We start from the raw sequence: 22,407 nt of genomic DNA on the forward strand, positions 1-22,407 counted from the left end.
TTCTCTTCAGTCCGGTCATCAAAGTCACTGGCTTTGCAGATGAGTAAATAACAAAGTCAAGTTGTGATGTCCTAACAGAAACCCTTCCTTAGGAATAACTATATTTATCTCCTCTGTGAAGACACCAAATGCTACTTAAAATAACCATATACAAAAAGCTTTGCAAAGTAGATAAGAAGAACTGTGCTATACATCTGGTGTTGAGTTAAAAAACAGTTTAATGTCTCAAGGCACCACCACGGTAGAATTTTATACCTGCAAGTAATCATCTAATACACTATTATACAGTTAAGGTAATGTATTAATAAACAGCTTGTGCAATTTTGGGAAGCGATCTATAAAGGAATGTTAGATATACAGTAGGCACGTACTATAATACAAATAAAAACCAAAATTCCTAGAAAAAGCATGCTGAGCACCTTTTGGTATAGGTCGAGTTTCTTATTCTAAACACTATGTAAATCTTAACTTACAAAAGGTAAAACTGAAATCTTATAGTAACTGCTTATTTAAACAGATTTTCCTGGGTATTTGCCTTTATGTCACAGGTTTATTCTTAGGTACAGAGGGCTCTGGTACTGGCTGTAAAGGGCTATCTTGTTCATTCAGTTGTGCGTTCAAGTTTTCAGAAGTTAGGAGAGAAGAATTAAAAACTATTTCACTTAAGTCTGATTTTATGGATACGAGATGTGGTTCTTGAAAACTTAATGGTTCTTCTACTAACACCTGTGTATTTTCTCGTGTCATTCCCATATCTGACGGTGACTTTCGTTTCATTCTTGTGTATGATTTGTCTAAATTCTCCATGCCTTGATCAGTTTTCTGAAATCGCCCAAAGAACCAGATGAAGAAACCAAACAAAGCAAAAGCCAGCAAACTTGGAATAAAAGCCAGGCATTTGACATCAAGGCTAGAGCCTGTGAATCTGCTGTGCAAGAACATGTCTCCTTCGGCATAGGTCCGGTTCGTCAATGGGTTGGTGTTATTGGATCTCCACTCCCAAGATAATTTAGTTCTATTAAGGTCTTTCAAGCTTTCTGAGTCCTTCACTGTGTAGATCTTCTGTCCAGGACCGATATATTGACCATATTCATGAGGTTTGTAAAATATTTGGTTCTTCCACATATTCAGATCCAAGATTAAAACAAGGAAGATAATTCCATAGTTAAACCATTTGCCTGTTTGGAAAAAGAAAGCTTTGTCATCTGATATATCTATTTTAGAATCAGTACAAATTTAGTCCTATGTAAAAGATACTCAGAGAAAAAAAAAAAACAAACCAAAACAAACCCACATTCATTTTTTATTAATCTATAAAGCAAAGCTGTAATGAAATTCCCCCTATAGATTTTTCCTGAATATCCCCTAGCGTTTCACAATTAGATCTGGTCACATTATAAAATAATTTTTTAACACAAGCAGCATTATATCAAATGAATTAACATTGCATTTTGTAGGTGACCTGTTGATTAGACCACTAGGTGATCTGGCATAGATCAATACACCTAAAAGAAGCATTAATTCCAGGGTTTACAAAATATTCACATGGAAGTTTTCCATGAAAAGGCTGTATTAGATGGAACTGTTTATATGCCAAGGATGACTGAAGTTTATGGGGTTGGTAATTATGTAAATTGTTTGATACACAACTATGGTGCACAGACATATTCAGGTGGAGACAACTGGATGAACTGTGATTTAGAGATATTACACTCTCGAGAAATAGCAAGGGCTGATTGTCAGCTTAGCTTTTCCTATAGTCCATGTAGTGAGATGCTCCTCCAAGGAGTGACTCATAGTCTGACATTAAGCTCCTGCAGTGCTGGAGGAGGAAACCTTTCTCCTTTTATTATTTAAATGCTCTTTTGCATGCTTCCTCCAGGCACCCAAAAGACATTAAAGATAACTTTATGCAATTGCACCCTGCTTTGAATAGGGTGTTGGAATAGATGAACTCCAGGTATCCATTCTATGAATACACAAAACAAATTATACTATTTTCATAGTCAAATCAACCCTTTTATATTCTAGCTGGACATATATTAAGATCAGCTGTGCATTGATGACTGGCACCACCCAAGAACCCAGCAAATCTAAAAGTCAGCTTTATATGAAAGGACATGCATGAAGGAATGTTCCTGCTGGTGATGAATGCTATTGGTCTGTGCTGGAATCATATTTAAATATGTTCCAAGTGAAATAAATAGAAAATGAATGTATCAGAGTACCTATCAAATGACTTAAACTGCTGGCTTGTAAAGCATAAACAGCCTCCAGTTCCTAAAAGTCTGTGTGTTCAGATTGTACAACCAGAGTGCTCCAAGAGGGTAAGAATGTCAATACCTTGTATTTCAGCAACTGTGTTTTACGCACTTTTTGAAATGATAATTTTTCATCAAATTATTACTCTGTATTTCAACCAGAAACTAACCCCTTGCTTTATAGCTCCGAAGTTAATTCCTTGTTCCATATTATTTGCCCAGAAAAATGTATCGTAAGCCCATCCAAAAACAACCGTCCATCAAAATACTGTCTGTGGTGCTTTGTGTTTCTGCAGAGTCAAGACTGGTGATTTTCTGGAGAGATCTCCTAGACCCTAGGGACTGTAGGAAGGGGAAAAACTCATGCAGGACTAGTATTGCTCTTTCTCTTCATCTAGACATGGCAAGAAAGAAGATGAGTAGGGAGAAAACAGACAATTGAAAGATCAAAATATGAAGCCTAATGAAATAGGGACATTATTAAGATGGCCTTTGTATAGGCAAAAAACCACTGTTACAGTTTTCTTGATTGTAGGTTTCAGTTATGACTGACAATGGAAACTTAGACATTGCAGTGCTGAGCCATGACCTACCTCCTTTTGGGTATGATGGCACCCAGTGGATTTCACAGCAATCACCTCTGTGACCACATTGTCCTAAATGCAACGTGTAGAGCAAGCCAACTAAGGAGTAAGACTTGAGACGGCAGCCTGCAGCTGGTGAAGAAGTTGACTAAGAAGCTGGCAGAAAACACTAAAAATGATGAACAGAGGTAGCCAGGTATTTGATCTCAGGCTTCATGTAGCATCTATCCTACATTGTGATTTCATAACTGTGAATGTCTTCTAAAATGCATCTGCCTAAAAAAGGCTCCACCCCTCTTATATTAAGAATTTGACTGCTCACCTGCTCTGAGATATATGTTTCAAGCATTCCTGTTCCATAAAAAGCGTGAACTTGAAACTCCCTTGCTCAGCTCCTAGACAGAGTTAGGCAGGCAGGAGCACAGCCCTAAGCTTTGCTGTTGGGGTTGTTGGGTCAGTGTGGACTATAAAGGGTGCTTAGACAAACAGCTTTGATGCAGACACCCTTAAGATGAATCGCAACCTGTATGTCTAAGTGGCAGCTAGTTGTCTGAGACCTGCCCCTGTTATGTGCTGGATCTTCTCAAAACTCCTTAAATTTCTAATTTCTGGACAATTTTTCCATCCCCTGCATCACTGTCATGCTTGATGAGCTCTGTGATTTTTCCTTCTTTTTTGAAAACTGTTGTCACCAGAACCAAACACTGTATATGAGTAACAGTCTCACTATAACCATATATGAACACAATGACATCTTCCTACTCCTACTCAGTATTCCCTGCAGCCAAGGGCTGTGTTAATCTCCTTAGACACAAAATCACTGGGAGTTAGCACTGTCTTAGTTACTTACAGAAAGTATTTGCCTCTTCCTAGAATATAGTGTCCTCTGCTGTCTATCCTTCTTCCAAGACATGTACTTGACTGCTATACTAGCAGGTGTGATAGCCTGTCCAGTTTACCAAGGAAACCTTCTAGATCAGTGATAAATGTGTTGAAGCAGCCTGAACCAAGAGGCCTGACAGTATCCACTCACAAACACCTATTTAATGGTAATTCCTCATGACAAGGAACTTTTGAGACTTATTATACTGGCCAACTTTTAACATTATACATGTGTATAATCCATGTATGTAAAATGATTGTCTATTGCAACTTAATTTTAGCATAATGCTTTTTATAGCAAACTTGAAGTCATACATGAAGCATATATAGGAAATAAACTTTATAAGTTAGACTTCACTCCTGATGTCTCACCTTGCACACAAACAAGCTCAAGTTTTTAGTTTTGCAAAGGGTCAAAACAAATATATTATGAAGCTGTGGATATTAATTCTATTTGTGAGGCTGTGATGTAAAATGTGAAACCTTTTCCTAGGCACTGGAGGCTACAATCACTATTTGGGGATGAAAATTTGATCCCTATTTTCTGAGCAAGCATGGCTGTTGAGGAGGATTGTATCCTCATGGCTAGGGCATTCACCAGAAGGGAAACCCTGACTGTAAATAATCTCCACTTATGGCAAGTTGGCCCTGCATTGTAGGATCATGCTCTGAACACCAGCCTGTATGGGATTCTGCTTTGAAATACTCTCCCCTCCCTGACAAAGCTGAACAACTGTGCATGCAGATGAATGCCAGGGGCCTTCTCATGGTGAAAGAGGTATGGATTTTTCTTTTTCTCTTTTCCAGAAAGGCAACCATTTTCACCAGCTGAACAAGGTGTTTGGGCAGTGGTCATTTTAAAAGAGTCTAACAAGGTTTATGAGAAGTTCAGTAACCAGTCCACAATCCAACCTGCCACTGATTTAGTGGGCAACTGAGGCAGATCCTGCAGGTCCAAGTATTCCAAACCAGCTGCTGATTCTGAAGCATTTTTATTTTTGTATGTCCACTCTGTACCTGAAGAGCCATATTCTAAAAGAGATCTCATGTAGAAGCCAGTTCTCATCATCCCTCCTGAGGTCAAGAGGAGATGTGAAAATTCCACTTATTTAGGCTAGACTCAAGTGGCCTCATGCTGTGCAACCACAGCCAGAGGCTAGTATAGGAAATGTTGACTTCTCAGACACCTCTGCAAAACACTCAGGTAGCTTTGAAATGTTCTTCATATCTTCTGTCATGTTAGCATTATTAGCTAGATACATGCATACTGTTGGGTGAACTAAGCCGCAAATCCTCTTATTTCACATCTGTGTGTACAGACAGCTTTGTTTTTACCTCTAACTTTTCTGGTTTTGCCCAGGCTCCCTTAGGCTTCCCTGTATAGGTGATGCTTGGCCTGAATCTCAGCACATTTTGGTTTAACTCCACAAGCCAGCCATGCTAGGCACTCACCACCAATGAAGATGATGATTTCTCCTTTGGGTGGAAGGGCACTCTGGCTACATCAGCACTCAGAAACATGTATATAAACAGCCAGAAAAAAATCTCCCATCTGTTTTGATGCCCAAACCTTAAGATTTCCTATGTGAAAATTATTCGCACATTTGACAGCAGGTGCTCTTGGATCTCCAGTGCCGCTATTAAAGGGTACCAGCCAGGCCCCATAATGCCTTTTAACCATGAAAGAATCTGAAGTAACAAAATTTGCTTTTAAGTTTTCCCTGGGTACTACAGAAACTAGGGTAGACTATGTATTTTCATAAACAGCAGCCCAAGAAGGAAAACACACACTAACACACACTTTGCAACGAATCATCTGTCAAGGGAAATCCAGATGAGTTAAGCAGATGCAGGAATTCAAGTTATTTTTGATGTTCATAGATAAAAGCAGATATCAAAACAGGATAAAAATATTTAATATTGAATAGATTCTTGCTAGGACTTCCTAGAAGCAAAAAATTTGAGCAAAATGAGGTACTCAGTTACCAGTAAAAATAAGATATGTTTTTGATAGTAAATTTAAGATTACTCTGAAGCATATAAGCTACAGGCTGCAGATGTTAATTTGATAATACTGCCAACTTACACCATTCAGAAATCATAAGTCAGGCCTAAGAAAGCATGCTACTAGTTTAAAGCAGCAAGATGGGTTAAAAATAATACACTTAGTACCGTTATATTTATCTCCATTTAGACATCGGATTTATGTAGAAGCAACATTTACTTTTTTCTCTGCAATCATAAGCTTTCTTTTATGAAAGCTGAAATTCTCTCATAGTCATGAACTCAGTGACTCCTGAATTCAGGAGCTAAGACTTTAAGACAAAATAGAAAAAAAAAAAAAAAGCAACTGTCTTAAGACTTGTGATAAAATCAGAAGAGTTGGCAACACAGAGTGTGTAACTGTGAAATCTTTCATCTGTATGGCACTTGCACAAAGCCATTAAACACACACCAACAGAAAGGTGGTTTACTCCTCTGAATGTTCCATTACTTGAGCTGGTTCATTGTGGGACTGTTGCTTGTTAGAGCAACCCAGCATCAAACTGGGCTGCTCAGGGGAATCCTAGGGCTGCTCTTATATCAAGCAACAGTGACCAAAACAGACTGTAAAAGAATAAAATTTCCCAGGTAAAAATGGTAAGTATTGTTTCAGCCATGCTTCCTTTCTCCTTGCTATTTGGGAGAAAAGTGTTTCTAGTTTCTACAAATCAGGGCACAGGTCATAGATTTACAGCTTGACTTTATCCCTATAGCAAGTACTAAAATAAAAAATATTCAGGTGTTAGTCTTCTTTTCCTGCTTGTTACTAAAAAGAAGTCCTACGGTTTAATTTAACATTCTGGATTCCATGTATTAAACAGGGCTTAAATACAGCAGCTTCCTGCCATTATCAGTGTCCTATCCCCCCATGTCATCTGCTGCAGTTGCATTCATATGCATCACTCTCTACCATCATCTTAGACTGGACTACATTCATCTTGTTAAATATATATATTTAACCAGTACTTCCTTCCTTTTATTAGCTCCTTGGTTTGAGTAGAAAATTACAAGTATCTACACATCCACACAATACCTAGAGCTTGAAAACGATCCAAGATGATACCCTAACCTAAGAACTGATGGCAAGAACAGATGGCTCAAGCAAAACTTACCCAAAGGGAGGTTCTTGCGCCATGTGTTATCACTGTTTATTAGATCTCCTAAAGGGTGGCGTAGCACCAAGATAAAACAGGCACTCAGTAGACAGAGTACGTGATGTGCAGTCAAATGGATTGATTTGTCTAGTGAATCTAATAAATGGATCTTGTTAATGCTGAGCAGGGAAAAATATTCCTCAGACCTTATTCATTAGCTCATCCTTATTAAAAGAATGCCTTCTTGCCAGAAAATCAGAAAGGCCTCTAGTCCTCTCTGCAGAAGACTCTACAATGCATAAATACTGGTTTCTCTCAGTTGGGTCTGTTTTCAAACAGTGGCACTGCAAGCAATTGTATTTCTGGTCTGATAATTGATGTTTTTTACTGTTGCTTGTTCTTTGCTCTTCCCTGTTTACCATCAATATCCTTGTCTCTTCTACAATGCAAAACTGATCTTTGCTCTTCAGTCCCTCTTTATGACCCATTGTTTTTCATCTACATTAATTATAATAGTCTGCATTTCTGTATGTGATGGTGCCACCCATCCTACCATGCCTCAGTCATTGCTCATGCATCTCTGTGCATCCATTGCACTACTTCTCCTTATACAGTGGAATAACTGCAGGGCATCTGGGAACATTGTGGGACTCAGCCCCTCCAAATCCATGGTCTGGTCCTGAGAAGTAGGAAAAAAGTATTTTTCACTAACATGCCTATAATTCTTATCAACTATTTGATGCTTATACTCTTTCCTCCTCTTTCCCCCCACCCCTCATCTTTTTCTCACTTGGGAGACAATGTGTTCATTATGTACATATCCGATCTCCTCTCACCCCACACCTTCTAGTTACTGACCATGAGATCATTTACTTCATCCTGTTCCAAAACCATTAGTGGTTCAAACAGTCTCGCTCAGACTTGCCTCAGTCCTTTTTTCCTCTTGATGACTGACTGTTCTCTCTCAGTATTCCAGCATGGCACCTACATGCAATTCTGGAAAACTTTCTATTCCTCCATCCGTACTTCCTACTGGCCAATTGCCTTCCCTCATTCAATAGCCAACACATAACTTTTGCAATAATTTTCTCTTCTCTTCTGGTTTTTAATCTGCTTGTTCAGATTTCTACCTTCTCTACTGAAAATGCCTTTTCTGAGACCTCATTCAGCCTATCTTGACTGAGCCCTTGGTTCATCATTCTTTCCTCCTCAGCACATTTTCTTCCCTTGGCTTTTGCTGCCTGGTGAGCTTGTGACTAACCTGCTAGCCCTTGACCTTATCTTTGTGTCATCTCTGAATGCTCCTTTTGTCCCTGATCTGTAGGAGTTTCATACAGTTGTGGCATTGGATATCTTCCTCTATCTTATTCCTGTACAGTATCACGTGTTGTGATTGTTTATATTAGCAGCTAAAGACCCACATCAATTCACACCTGCATTCTTTTGCTAGCTGTTATTATCCAACTTTTCCCAATGCACAGAGAGGAGCTATGCTTTTTCTGCATAGCTTGAAGTTAAAACCAAAATATTTATCCCTATTTAACCTTTTTCTCTTTTTCATTCCCTACTGTTATTAAAATACTGTCTCACAGTATGCAAGGATCAGCTACTTTTTTATCTATATGTACCATTCATTTGAATAACTGCAATTCTATTTTATTTGAGGTTATTTAACTGTCTGCTTCTGGTTAGATGACTGATGGAAATATGGTTATGAGTGGCCTTTACCAGATGAGAATGACCGAAGTTATGAAAAGATATTAGCATAAATCATAGCAAAAGCATCTGAAAGCATAAGAGATTTGAAGATGAAATAAGCTGCTAATTCCCCAGGAGAGTAATTTTAGATAAAAGATCTATAAAGCTACATTAGGTATTACTTAGTGTCACAAGAAGTTGCTGAAATCCATGAAAAACAGCAGGTCTCTCTGATTTGTAAGATACAGGTCCCTCATTTTCCTGAGATCTTTATGTACGGATGATACAGATTTGGACAGAAACAGCTAGAAAAAAAGCAATCTGGGGCGGACACACACAGACACACACACACGCACAAATGTATGAGGTTAAGAACATGTAGAACATGTTAGCCTACATTTATGACATAAAAGCAGTTAATTGTGTGACTGTGTCACAATCTGAAACATTACATACCTGTTATATGTATGTGATACTCCTCTTTGAGGATCTTCTGGAAATAAGGTACTTTGAACTGCATATGTGCAGACGGTAAGCCTGGAAGATTCACTTCAACATCACCCATAAAATGTGGAAACTCCCAGTCCTGTTAAAAAAAAATAGTTAAGAGCTAAATATAAGTTTTCACAGTATATTTTTGCCCTTTAAAATGGCTTAAATTAATAAAAGGGAAGAGTTCTATTTGTAAGCCTTCTATGATTGGATTTTCTTACTTTAAGGTTGACTGAACCACTTGAAATAGAATACCTTATTTATATTAGATATTAAAATATGATTTTTACTTCAGCTCCATGCAATTGTGTTTAAAAGTTCACTTCACAATGACAATACTGAACCCACTGTAACAGCTGATAGTACAAAGTAGTCTAAGCATATGAATACCAAGTTGTCTAAGCATATGAATACCTATACAGCAAGCTTGCAGTACAATTACAACTTCTGTTACTAATATGACAGTTTACAGGTAAGAAATTGGCAAAGAAAGCCTGACCCCTTCAAACATTTAATGTATCTGTATTCAACTTACAGGGTGTTTCCTGTATTTGGCCTTAATACATCTAAATAAACACCCTGCAAGTGCAGGCTCTTCAGCGCAATCTGCCTGAATGAATCCAAGCACAGTTTTCTCTGTTGCGATATTTCACCTGACAGGGTAATGCTGGAAATGTGGAAGCTCTTACCTATCATTTTGCATACTTTGGTAGCATGTGGTAAGCCAGCTGCGGAGGATCTGCATTTAAAGGAATTTTTCGCTTGGTTATCTGCACCCACCATCAGTCACTTGAAAATGAGTGTAACAGCATGGCTCATTAGAGCCAAAACTGAAAGCCTAGCAATAGTGCTAGTCAGTGGGATTACTGACTGAGTGCTTACTCTCTGTACTGCAGATTGTTGGTGATCTACTGTTACAAACATACTGGCCCTGTTCCCATGCATACCTCTGGGCTTGCATCTCACAAGTTAGTGCAACAAGCACCTGATTGAGTACTAAAAGCAAGATAAAGGAATACAAAATGGGAGGAACTCTCTAAGTGACTTGCGCTTCCCTCACATGAAAACCATTCCAGCGCAGCCATCTCCCAATTCCATTGCCAATTCCTTTTTCTTTTCTTTTCCCCCCAGTTTTTTAACGCTGAAATTTTCCTACCAGGGTAATGAAAGAAGTTATTCAAAACTAAGAATCACCTCTGAGAGATAAATCACTGTATATAACTTAACTTCCGAGAATTGTTAAGTGCTTCAACATTTTCTGCAGTGGAAGGGAAATGGAAGAGTTTTATCAGTATGTAATAGCATGGCCCAAACACTAACAGCACCTGATTTGTATTAACTCTTTGTGATACTGAGTTAAATGGATTAACAGGAGTACAAGAAATGAGAAAACCTGACCCTTGGTACCTGTTTCTGTGTCCACAGAGATACAGAAAGTGGCAATTTACAGATGCAGAAACCAGAAATAAGGCTGCTCTCCTTTTGCCTTATCACTAATGCAAACATGCATTCCTGGCCACAAGGTATAACCTCCCGGATGCACAATCCCCTACACTGCTTCTCCAACCATCCCCTTGCAGGTGGTAGGCATTCAAAAAGTGCCCAAATATAACGATTTTATGGGTGTATGCTCCCAGTTCACAGTATCTAATATCTATCTCTGGTGTCTCATGTTAAGCCATACACACTGTCACCCAGCAATAAATAGGAAGAAATACATTACATATTCCTTGAAGATAATCAAACGGAGAGCTGCATTAGAAATAAGTAAACATGGGACTATAGATCTGGCCTCCTGCTCTTGCCTTCCCCTAGTGTTCCTACTGTGTCTTTTGCTGATTTACAAATAAAATTCCACCATACAGAATTTTACATTGGACTGTGTCTTTGCATCCAAGCTATATAAAAACTTTAGGATTTTTTCTGATCTGTATGAATATTACCTGATAATGAATAACTGGAATGCCAGCTCTGTCAGATATGCCATTTACGGTATTATTTGTCTCAGCAAACATACATACTGACACTTAAACTATGGCTACCTTTTATTCGTACATTATTTCACATTTTCTACCTACATATCCCATATTGCATGAAGCATGCCTGAATTGTATCATGACCTCTGTTACCCTGCAGCCCTGTAATATGGTACTGCCTTTGCTAGAGAGATGGGCGCAGGCTGGCACTGGAGACCTCACAGCTATAAACAACTCACTAGCGCTTAGCTAAAGAAATGCAGATTGGGGCTGGACAAAACTGCTTTTAGAAGCAACAAGGAGAACAAAGAAGTATCTACACATATTTGAAAGGCACTGTGTAGAGTAAACCTACTTGCAAGTGGAGCTTCAGATCAGTGAAAAAACCAGCAAGGTCTAAAAGTGTGTTAGCAAACACAAAAATGTCCCCAAGTAAGTCTTAGAATGAGAGAAAAGAAACCATCACAATGAACATCATATCCTTCCCAGCAAAGGACTCCAGGTGCCAATGATAGACCATAATGCCCCACTGATCCCCAGCAGACTGAAACTGCCTATTTCAGGACCTGCAGGAGCAGGGCGAAGGTGAATGAAATACCAGGAAAAGGGTTAGAAGCCAAGAAATGTATGTAGAACAATATTGACATTATTATTGTTACTGAAACTTTTTTCTGCACAGAAGTATTATTTTCTGTAGTAATTAGATCTCAACTAATAATGATTCTTGGATTACACTGTTAAAATATAAATGATGCTAATAATAAGCTCTTGGCTTTATCTATAAGGTGTTTCTTCTTTGCCCATAAATAACATTTTGAATGTAACACATATGATTATAAAATCTGTTATTTAGAAAAGTCCCACTGGAAATACACAAATAAAATAAAAAAACACCAACAAAATAAACCAAATCACAATAAAAAGTATTTGAAAGCAATATTAAAAAAAGGAAACTAAAATAATGAGTTAAATCTACCGACTTCCATGAAAGTCATTACAGCCACAGCACTTAGGAAAATGAAATTTCAAGTCAGGTGATTAAATAGCCTTCAGGGACTCATTTGGCTCACAGCTTTGGTAGATATGAGCATTTACAGTCCATGTAGTGACATTATCACCTGTGGACACATAGCTGTAGTATTATTATTGTGCAGGAGAAGATCAGATGACTATTAACTTTTCGGGCTAACACCAGTATTAGGCTGTCAAATCCAAATCCAACAAAATGGCCATTTTGACTTTGTTACCATTCTTTTCCTACTGACAAGCAAAAGACAACTTATTTAAAACTATTTTCCCAAGAAATTCAATGTGCCTGGCAGGACATGAGTGACATATGTGATGTTCTTTAAGTTCTCAGCCCATAATTATGTAAAGTTCATGTTATCAGCTTTAGTCCCTATTGCTGAGGTGCCTGTACTCTGACACATCTGGGATCTCACTAGGAACTGGGCACAAAATGTCATCTCTGGAATGCATCTCTACTGGCAGAGTTTGAAAAATAAAGCCATACAACCAAACTGTTAGTTCATATTTGTAACTCATATCGCACAAACAGATTGTTTCCTCTTTAAATCCATCAGCATCATATTTCTAACATTCATCTACTCCAGTGGTTTCCAACCTGGTAGGTCAGCAGCATACCTCTGTGCAGTTCATGAACAAGAAACCAACCCAGAACCAGCAGGCTTAAATTAGCTGCACAGAGGTCTCTAACCTCACTGGCAAGTTTTGTGAGATGTGCAAATCAAATGAGGTTATTGCCTCATTTCACTCTAGTCATGAGAAAAGGGCAGCCAGGGGATGAATTTAAGATCGCTGAGGGGTTCATCCTAGTGTTGCAATGGGCAAAGGGAGCACCTGTGATTTCCATCAGCTACCTCATTAAACCCAGAAGCACAGACAAAACTGGATGCTGCAAAAGACATCATAATAGTTTTGGTTTTCTTCCCTTTGTTTCAAGTTCCCCACACCAAACAAATGCATACACTCTCTGCTGCAATGTCAGGTACTGATTTAAGACCCTACAGTGGAGTTGGCAGCCCTGATTTGATATTTTGTTCAGTAAAAGATATATTTAGTAATGGTAACTGAGCATCAAAGCCACACTTTCTGGTATGATCTGGCCCCTCTCTGCCATCACCTGAGGAAAAGAGACCCCAGCCAGGACACACAGCAGCCCCAGGGGTCCTGGCCAGCTGCACGCTGAGGCAGCCCAGGGGCATGCTGGCAGCACTCAGCACCCTGGCTGGCTGTGGGATTGCTCCTTGCTGCTTGGTGGCCTTTATTGCAGGCTCTGGGTGGTGCCTCCCAACCCCAGAGGACCTGGACCAGGTGCCAGCAGGACTCAGCAAGGATCACAATGTGTCTGGGAGGGCAATGCTAGCTCACCTATGCTACATGCACACACAACCCCACATCCCTCAGCCATCCCCTTTCCACCCCGGGAAAACTGCCAGAGAAGATGGGACTGGGATTAAAACCCAGTAACTACTCATGGTTAACAAATGTGCTTTCATCTCTCCTCCTGCATATAGCTCAAAATAAATTTATTGTTACAAAGTAAATATGAAATAACATTAAAAATAATATAAACACTGTTCAGATAAAATCATGAAAGAGGAAAAAAGAGCACTGTATATTTCTGCTTTAAGTAGTGATGATATATCCTATATTTAATGCTAGGAAAACATTTGTACTGTAAAGCCCTTGGAATAAATAAACAAAAATAGAGGGAAGAAACTGAGAAAATGCATATATGAATGTACATATGTGTTCCAGAAACTGCCGATAGCAGTTTTTGTTTAATTTATTAAAATCCTTTTACCTTGTGAAATAGAAGACTCTGCGTTTTCAGGTATCTTTGCATCTCTTAGATAGCTTTGTTTCAACTCTCAGAACATGGTGGACAGGCAGACAGCTAGAGGAAATTTAATGAGAGGCACTGGCTATATATTTTGCAATTGTTTGAAGTAAGAAATGAACAGCTGGAATTCACAGACAGAGGCATGACTCCTCTGTGGCTATCTCTAACTTCACTGCAGTGCTGCAACTTGCAGTGATGTCTTCAGCTGAGATGTCTGCAGCTGTGAGCTGCTAAAGTGCAAACATCATTTACATATTTCATTCAGACACACATTAGAAAAGTCAGCAGCCGTGACTAGAACTCACTTTCATGTCTGTGAGATGAAATCCACTGCTCAGTTTCTGTCCTCCTGTTCTTTGACAATACCTTAGTTAAATTAAGAAGAAAGTCTGATAGACATTGAGGTTTTTAGCCATCACTAAACGAAAAATATACATCTACTTTTAAGATTATCACCTGTACTTGTATGGCGTCAGTGGGACTACATAGCTCCCACAGTGAGAGATGACATATTACTCTTCAAAAGACCTCCTGCTTCATGTTGATATTATCAGTGCTAATCTATTCATAGTTTTCAAGTCCTGAAAGGTTTATTTGATCTGCTAATCTCTTTTGGCTTTACTTGCTTGGATTGGCAACAACAATCACGAAACCCCATCAGGAACTGTGGCACAGTCACTAATTGCAAACACAGCTACACTTTTTGTCTCAGTCTCTATTCAAAGAATTCAAAATATGGAAAGTCCACTGTAACACTGGAGTAACTGCTTCAGCTGAGCTCCAAGCTGCTGAGACAGAAGACTGAAGACAGCTTTCAGCACTAGACATGGGTATAGAAAGAACCTGAACTATGTGGCAATGTAAGGCACGGACATATCCACAACCTTACTGTCATTCCCTGTAATCTCTGTATTGTTCTCCTCAGTCTTTGCTTATCTTCATCAAGCTCCTGGCCTTTCTCTAGAACTAGCCCTGCAAGTATGGCTCATTTTCTCCCTTATTTGAGAAAATGATAAGGCGATAGTAATACCTCCCTCTTTGAGAGTTAAAGCACCAATATGACCGCTTTTTAAATGTGTGCTTGGCCTTGAATGACTCCTTCCATTAAAAAATCATTACAGAATCCTTTAGTCTATTATCCATTTCTGCTTATTTAAAGGCAACAATTCCCAGGCCACCAGGTCCCAAACAAGCCCTGGTCTCTGCACTTTAAATTTACACATTAATGCATTTTGAGTGTAGACAAAGCTGTGCATGCACATGTCCTCAAAACACTGACCCTTGTTACCGAAATGTCCAAATTGATATTTAGCTTTTCCACAGCAAGCTCAAAGTAATCTCAACATTTCAGACTGCCTAAAATAAAAATACTTGCATTTCACTGAAAGACCCATATCCATGCCTATACCCATGGGCAGATGCCTGATTTGTGATAGACAGCACTCCCTTTCTCTCCCCTGTGACTATAGATTGGGTATCATCTTCTATTCACCCTTCACAACCTGGTAGTGTCTTGATATTGCAGATCTGTTCTGCATAACATATGACAGACATGACAATTCCTATCAAACCCCACAGCTACAATTTTTATTGAGGCTCTCATCATCTGTTCAGTTACATCGGCATCTTTCCCTCTGGCCTTCACAAGTGCAGTTCTCCAGTGATACAGAAATGCTGCTGCAAAGACCATTCTTCTAGTCTGTTTCTTTGACCTTGTCACTTTTCTCTTTGATCAAATAAAATATAGGCCACTTCCTTTCATATTTGAATCCCTTCAGATCTTTCACTACTCTAGGTACAGTCTATATGACACCTACTCCTTCAATCAGTCTATAAATTCAGGCTATAATCTTTTCTCTATTTAAAGAAACTTTCCCCTGTGCAGTTTCCTATCAGCTGCAGAGCTTTCTCCTTTCTCATTGTCCTTTATAATTCTTCTTTGCTACAAGAAAACATGAGGATGTCATGTCTTGATTATCTGTCATCCTGACCAATGAAGTCACTATTGCTTATACCTGCCTGTCTAAGACATAACTCTTGGCTTTTCTTTAGCATGCTCTAGGTCTGGACTTGTACTTTGGTTGTCTTTGAGGATCATCTAGCCCAATACTTCCCCAGTTCTTAGTGACCATTGCTGGTTCCTTGATAGAACAGATATTGCTAGTAAAGTTAAGAATTAATGCCTATCCATTCTTTCTGTTATGTTAGGAACTAAATGTGTTTGAAAACAATCCAGTACACAAGGAAGAATAGACATTAGAAGGTCTCCCATCTTGAGATGTGTAGTGACCATGAACAACAGTAATCACCATTTCCCACTGAGGGCAACAACTGTTTTTTCTTACATCTACCATTTAAGTTTCAGCTACTCATGAGAGGCAAAGAGGAGCAAGGTTAACAACTTCATCCATGCAAAAGCTGCAGCAGACATCACTAAGCACAGTCCCTGCGCATACCCAGGATGTCCTAGGAGCAAGTCCACCACTTTTCCATTAGGCAGATGTGACACATCACAGATTTCAGTGACGCTGCTTGGTTCCTCTTTGTAACTCACTCTTGCCTGTTGATTAGCTATTCACAGCTGCTGAAAAGGCTGATTAAAACTGCCCAAAGGTAAATGTTCTATTTTTTTCTCTGAGTTTCTTCAGTTTTTGTAAGCTTTACTGTCTCACTCATGTCTAATCTTGGTTGAGCTAAATAGGAATCAAGTAATTCATCTGGATGAGAAACACCAGTGTGAGCTCTTCCAGTCGATTCTTGAGTCTGATAAGCTGCTAAATAAAGTAGTAATGTTACAACATTGTGTACCTGTAAGAGACAAAGAAATCAGTTCATCTAAAGCTACTATGTCTTATTCCCTGAATGAAACTTCCCTAAACCACCTGCAAGTCAGTAGTAATGGTTTTTCTAACTACCTCAGTGGCTCGTTTTATGAAAGACATTTCTGTGGTCAATTGGAGAAATGAATATTAACTAATAATATGCAATACGTATATTTACACATTTACTCAGGCTACAGCTTGCTGCCAAGGGAAATCACTTATAACAGACCAGTCAGTCTTTCTGGTACCCTAGAAGACCAAATATCTGACTATGAGGCGGAGAATAAAAATAAATTTTAAATACATTGCTATGTAATCATCTTCAATGATATGAGTACATACACACTAATACACACACCACTGCATTGTGGAAAACATACCCACATTGCAGCTGAACAGTAATATGAAATCTGGAGCATTTCAGGATTTGTAAAGACTGCTAATGACATTTGTATCTATTTGAGAACAGTAAGCTCCACTTAGAGTTCTGAAGTCATTTTGCATTAAGGCAACTGTCTCCAGCTAATTTCAGCTGCATTCAAAATTATATTTCCCCTTTCTCTTTCTAAATACCCACATATATGAATTTCCTTGTTGTCTGATACTCAGATCTTAATGGTATTTTATAGCGTTGCCTAAGCCCACAAAGATAGATTTGCGGTAAAATACCCGAGCAGATATTTTCCTCAGTATGAGCTTTGCAATGTAATAAAAGGGACGTAATAGAAATGAAGAGTGTCTGGGGCAAGGGGATTACTGTATGTTACTCATGGTAGATGGAAAATAAATCAGTTGCCTCAATATTAGAAATGGAGGACAGGAGCCATTCTGTTCTGGACAAAATTCCTTCAAATCATATGTGCTCTGAAGAGTTTTACCATCATCTGTTCTGAGAAAATTTGGGGCTGGTTACAAACCAAATTACAGATTTGCCCTTTGGCTTTAAGCATGATCTGAAGTGGCAGGTTTGGGCCAATGGTCTCAGTCCAAAACTTTCTTCCAATTTGTTCTGGTTTAGCTGTAACTGTAAATTACACATGTGCTTGTTCATCTTCATGTGATTAAGGCATCAAAACAGTAATATTAATTTTCTATTGAAGAAAAGAACCATGATTATATGCTGCATGTGACTGATACTGAAAAAATTAATAGAGCTTAAGAGGATGAAAAAATTAATAGAGCTTAAGAGGATGACACAAAGTAAAAACACTAGATGCATATGGAATGCAAGGAGAAATGTGTCTCAAATTTAAATGCGGGGTTTGCAAACAGGTCAGTGCAAAGATTCCTTCTAAAAAATCAGTACTAACTTCTCCAAAATTATTTTCCTCCTAATAACTTGTACTAACTAATATATCAATATATGTAAGAAAATATATAAGTATATATATAAGTAAAGAAAAAGGGAACTGTGTGCAAATGTGGAAAGAAGAAAAACTGACTTAGCAAAACGTGGCTATCTGTACTTAAGTCTTTTTTTCAGGGACAACAGTAATATGATATAGTAAATTTAGTCTTCCCAGCTCCATCTCTTGTTTTTTAGTTGAAGTTAAAATAATTTTCTGTGCCCTGCATTGTAGCTTGCTAGTAGAATTAGCAGTGGCAGCATACTGTACTTGCGAATGAGTTGCCTTCATTGTCCTTCATCCCATCCCAGAACTCCTCCTCCATGCTCCCCCTCTACCCTCAGTTTTACCTTCAAAAGCTGTAGTGTAGCCATTAAGCACATCTGTCCCAGAACTAACAGCAGGTTGTTTGCTATCAGTTGGGGCGGCAGTAGGAAATGCATACATTATGTTTGCATTATGTAAACACATCTGGGTAGCAAAAGATGATATAAGGAAACACATAAAGTTCAGGAGTAATGCATATAAAAACAAAATCAGCTTAGCTTGCATATCAGTACCTCTGGAATATGTTTCCAAACTGCCATCAACCATCTACAATACAAGTGGAACTGGATATATGTTATATGAGCATTTATTTTGCACATTCTTACTTGCATTATACATGCTGCAAAATCAGTCTCTAACATTTATTTTGTGGATTAGATTGCCATCCACCAGAATGGGAATGAGCATACAGTTAGCTCCCTTGCAGCCACTTACATTTAGGCATCCTGATCTTGAAGGTAAATCACACTTAGAGCATTTCAGCTGGGTCCCACTCCAGAAGGCCAAATCACAGCTTGCCAGTACATGCTACAGAGCAGATGTTCTTTCTCACACTAAAGTTCTTCAGAATACATGAGCCCCAACTGGAAATGATGGCTGGTCTAATGACCTCCAAATACCTTTTCTGTGTTTCTCATGATCTACCTAGTTATTTCCATAAATCATAATAATTTTAATAATCATCTGAGACAGTTTGTCTTCACTCCCTCATCAGGTCAGGAAGCTAAACAGCAAAGCACTCCCTGAGCTGCTCCATTGAGGTGCATCCTCGTCAAACGGAACCATCTCCCTTTGCCCCCTGAAATTAAAATTCAGTACAAACTACTACCCATTTCAACAGAATTTGAATGGAATAGTCCACTCTTCTGATTGAAAGGGACTGGAAAATTTCCTAGAAAGTACATATCCATGAAAACAAAAGGAAAGAGCCTTCTTAACTGTGCTGGTGTGAAATACAGACTCAGTCTGGTGCATGAGATACAGACTGCCAAATTCATTAACAGCAGACCCAGGACACTGACCACAGAACTAAACCTGCCAGTTCAGAATCCTCAGCACTTTGTCCAGAAGGTTTTCTGACTTACAGTGTCCCCTCAGAGACTAAGACGCTGAATGGCAACAAGGTCTTCACCAACCATTTAGATAAGGGAAAAGAGATATAAAGTCAAAGGTGCTCTCTCCCATCCCCCACCCTGTTTAACAGAAGAGACTGTGATAGATAAAATGAGAGGTTCTCCTACCAGTAGTGGTTCAATCTCAGACAATTTCTGGTGAGTACAGAACTCAGCACCGGATCAAGGCCTCAAAGTGATATGCAGTGTGTTTTGCTAAGTTATTAAATTCTGTTTTATTCTATTATATTAAATAGATTCACAATTTCTAAAACAAGACATTCTTTAATTACAAACCAATTGAATCAGACACCAAACATACCCATAATCATCAACACACAGAGGCAAAATTATAGGAAAATTCAGTTGCTAAGAATCACTGTACGATCTTTGTCATAAGATACCCTTATTTCATTGTATTGTACATTACTTGACTACAGGGACTTTGAGAAAAATAAGAAAACAATAGTCTCCCTGTGTAAATACAGGTCTACTACTTTTCTTATTTTCAGTAATAACAAGAGGCTACTTAAAGCTAGTGTGCTGCTTGGATTATTATACTGTATTTTCCATATAGACCACAGAATTACATTAGCCATTCACTGCACTTCAGTGATATGAAATATTCTGTTATTACAGAGAGTGTATGTCACTTAGTAGTTGCAGAAATTATTTACTTAAGATCTCCCCTTCCCGTCTGCCCTCCCCTCTCTAAAAATCCATTCATTTTCTTATCCCTTGGGGAAAGGAAATGCTGCCAGTACTCTCCCTATATTATGCATGCATAAATCACATGCCTTAAAGAATGAACAAAGTCATAAACCCCAAAGTACAGGCTCGAATATGAATAAAAATTAGGGAAGATAACTCTTCTCTAAGCCTCCTCTCTGACCCTACCTCATACAAAGCTCACTTCCTGACTGTGAGAGAGGAAAAATGCAATTTCAGCTTTTTATACTGGAGCAATATATCTACCTTTGCCAAGCACATGCAGAAAACATGAACTCCATCCTAAAAGGTTTTTGATGTTTAGAAACCTCCTGGGAGAACTTGTCAAAAACACAGTGAACCAAGTTCTAATTGCACAAACTCACCCTGGTCTTGACAAACACAACAGTTTGGTTTGAATTTCAAAACTGTTCCCATCAAAATCCTTGGGAGCAGAGAGAATGTTGTTAAGGTGTCTTTCTGAATCTCAAAGACAGAATCAGAGGCTGGTGGTGTGCAATGAATTAAAGTGTTCTCCAAGTGAGATCTGAAACTAAATATAGCAACTATGTTGATCACAAGGAAGGGCTGAATTACAATTTAAAAAAATGACAGATGAGACACGGTGGACAACCTCAAAAGGTTTGGAAATTCAGTGTAGATAAGAAACTGTATATACAGCACTTGGCAGAAGCTTATCCAAATTAACAGACCCTTCTGAAGAATGCCCTCCTGCAACCCTTCTATTCAGTCTTTACTTTTGATCTGCAAGCAATCCCTTTTCCCCCTCACTACCAATGCTACTGTTGGAAGACAACTTGTTAATTTCCTTCCACAGAGAGTTTTCTTTGAGGTCAATTGTACGTGCCCCACAAGCTCCTCTTTCTGGAGGGGAAGATGGTCTCTTCTATCATTTTCTGTTTCAGAAATTTGGCTCTCTTTCACCTACCCACACAACCACACATTTCTCTAATCTTTGCCACTAATGGTAGCACTTATGTGTTTTCCCCTTACTGTAATTTTCTTCCATGACTTTCTCCTTAACATCCACAAGTGGTAAACTTAATTCAGTAGTTCATGTTTTTAATTTTAAGAACTTTCCTGACAAAAATTTGGGGAAATGACATGTTGCCCACTATAAGAGATGCTGTTACAAGGGCAGTGAGCAGAAGCAGTATCCTGCCTGTAGATAAATGCATGGCTTTGAAACTTACAAGTATGACTCCAAAACTTTTAATTACTGACATCAATGAATCAAAGGAGCTACAGTACAGCAGCTGAATGATTACTCTTTCAGTCTGATTAATAGACTGGGTAGGGTTTTAATGCACGTTTCTGAATGTGTACATGCATGCAGAAGAGAGTTAGGTGCATAGGTTTTGGGGGGAGTTTCAGTATAACTAATCAAAGCCATATAATGTAGCGTTATTGAAATGTTCTGGACAGGAAAATATAGAATTCAAGCATTATTTTCAATTGTTTAAATAAATGCTAAATCAATTTTCTCATCAGAGAAGCTGTTTTAGAGCAATTCACCAAGTCAAGATAATGAATGAGCTGTTCTTTCACAGCATTCCTCAAGGAGGAATTATCCCAAATGATATGGTTACTTAATACGAACATTTATAAAGGGACAGTCATTATGCGAATTATGTATTTTACATAATTTATTTCAACTTCCAGTTTATAGCAGCACTTTTATCTTTTTTCATTCAGTGATAAAAAAGGCATCAATTATAATTCTCCTAGCATGTCTACTGAACAAATGTCTGCTAGTGAAGTTGCTGTGCTCATTCAAACATATAATTATACATTGGAGGGTTCTGGGCAATCTACATTTACCAAAATAACGAATAGATAAAACCTGCTTAAATGTAGCAGTTTAGGTATGCGAGAATGCACTACAAAATATATTTAGGGGTGTGCTGGTCTATAGCAGTGCTACCTTCCATGTGATGACTATTGGATGGGCACTTCTGCTGTTAAATATGTAAATCCACTTAGAGCCTAGAAAGCAATATGCTTGATACCAAGTTTTTAAAAGAAAACAGAGACTTACTGCTTTCATGTGTTCTCAGACTCAATACATTTTTACTAGGGCTTATCCAGTTTGCATATACAAAGCATTGCTGTAAAGCATCCAAGTATGAAAGAAATATGAGCAAACTAGATTATAACAAGTATTACTGCAATTTC

General features: G+C 38.5%; 1 protein-coding gene across 1 annotated transcript; it reads right to left on the reverse strand.

Moving 5' to 3' along the window:
• Positions 1–537: 537 nt before the first annotated feature.
• On the reverse strand, positions 538–18,389 carry LOC104405454 (transmembrane protein 117-like). Its single transcript, XM_010014180.1, is given in 4 exon segments — positions 538–1,178; positions 9,019–9,148; positions 9,482–9,555; positions 18,335–18,389. Coding segments are annotated over 4 exon segments (900 nt in total).
• Between the last annotated feature and the right edge of the window lie 4,018 nt (positions 18,390–22,407).

This window comes from Nestor notabilis, unplaced genomic scaffold, assembly GCF_000696875.1.
Source record: "Nestor notabilis isolate BGI_N333 unplaced genomic scaffold, ASM69687v1 scaffold5115, whole genome shotgun sequence".
In the NCBI taxonomy this organism is placed as follows: domain Eukaryota; kingdom Metazoa; phylum Chordata; class Aves; order Psittaciformes; family Psittacidae; genus Nestor; species Nestor notabilis.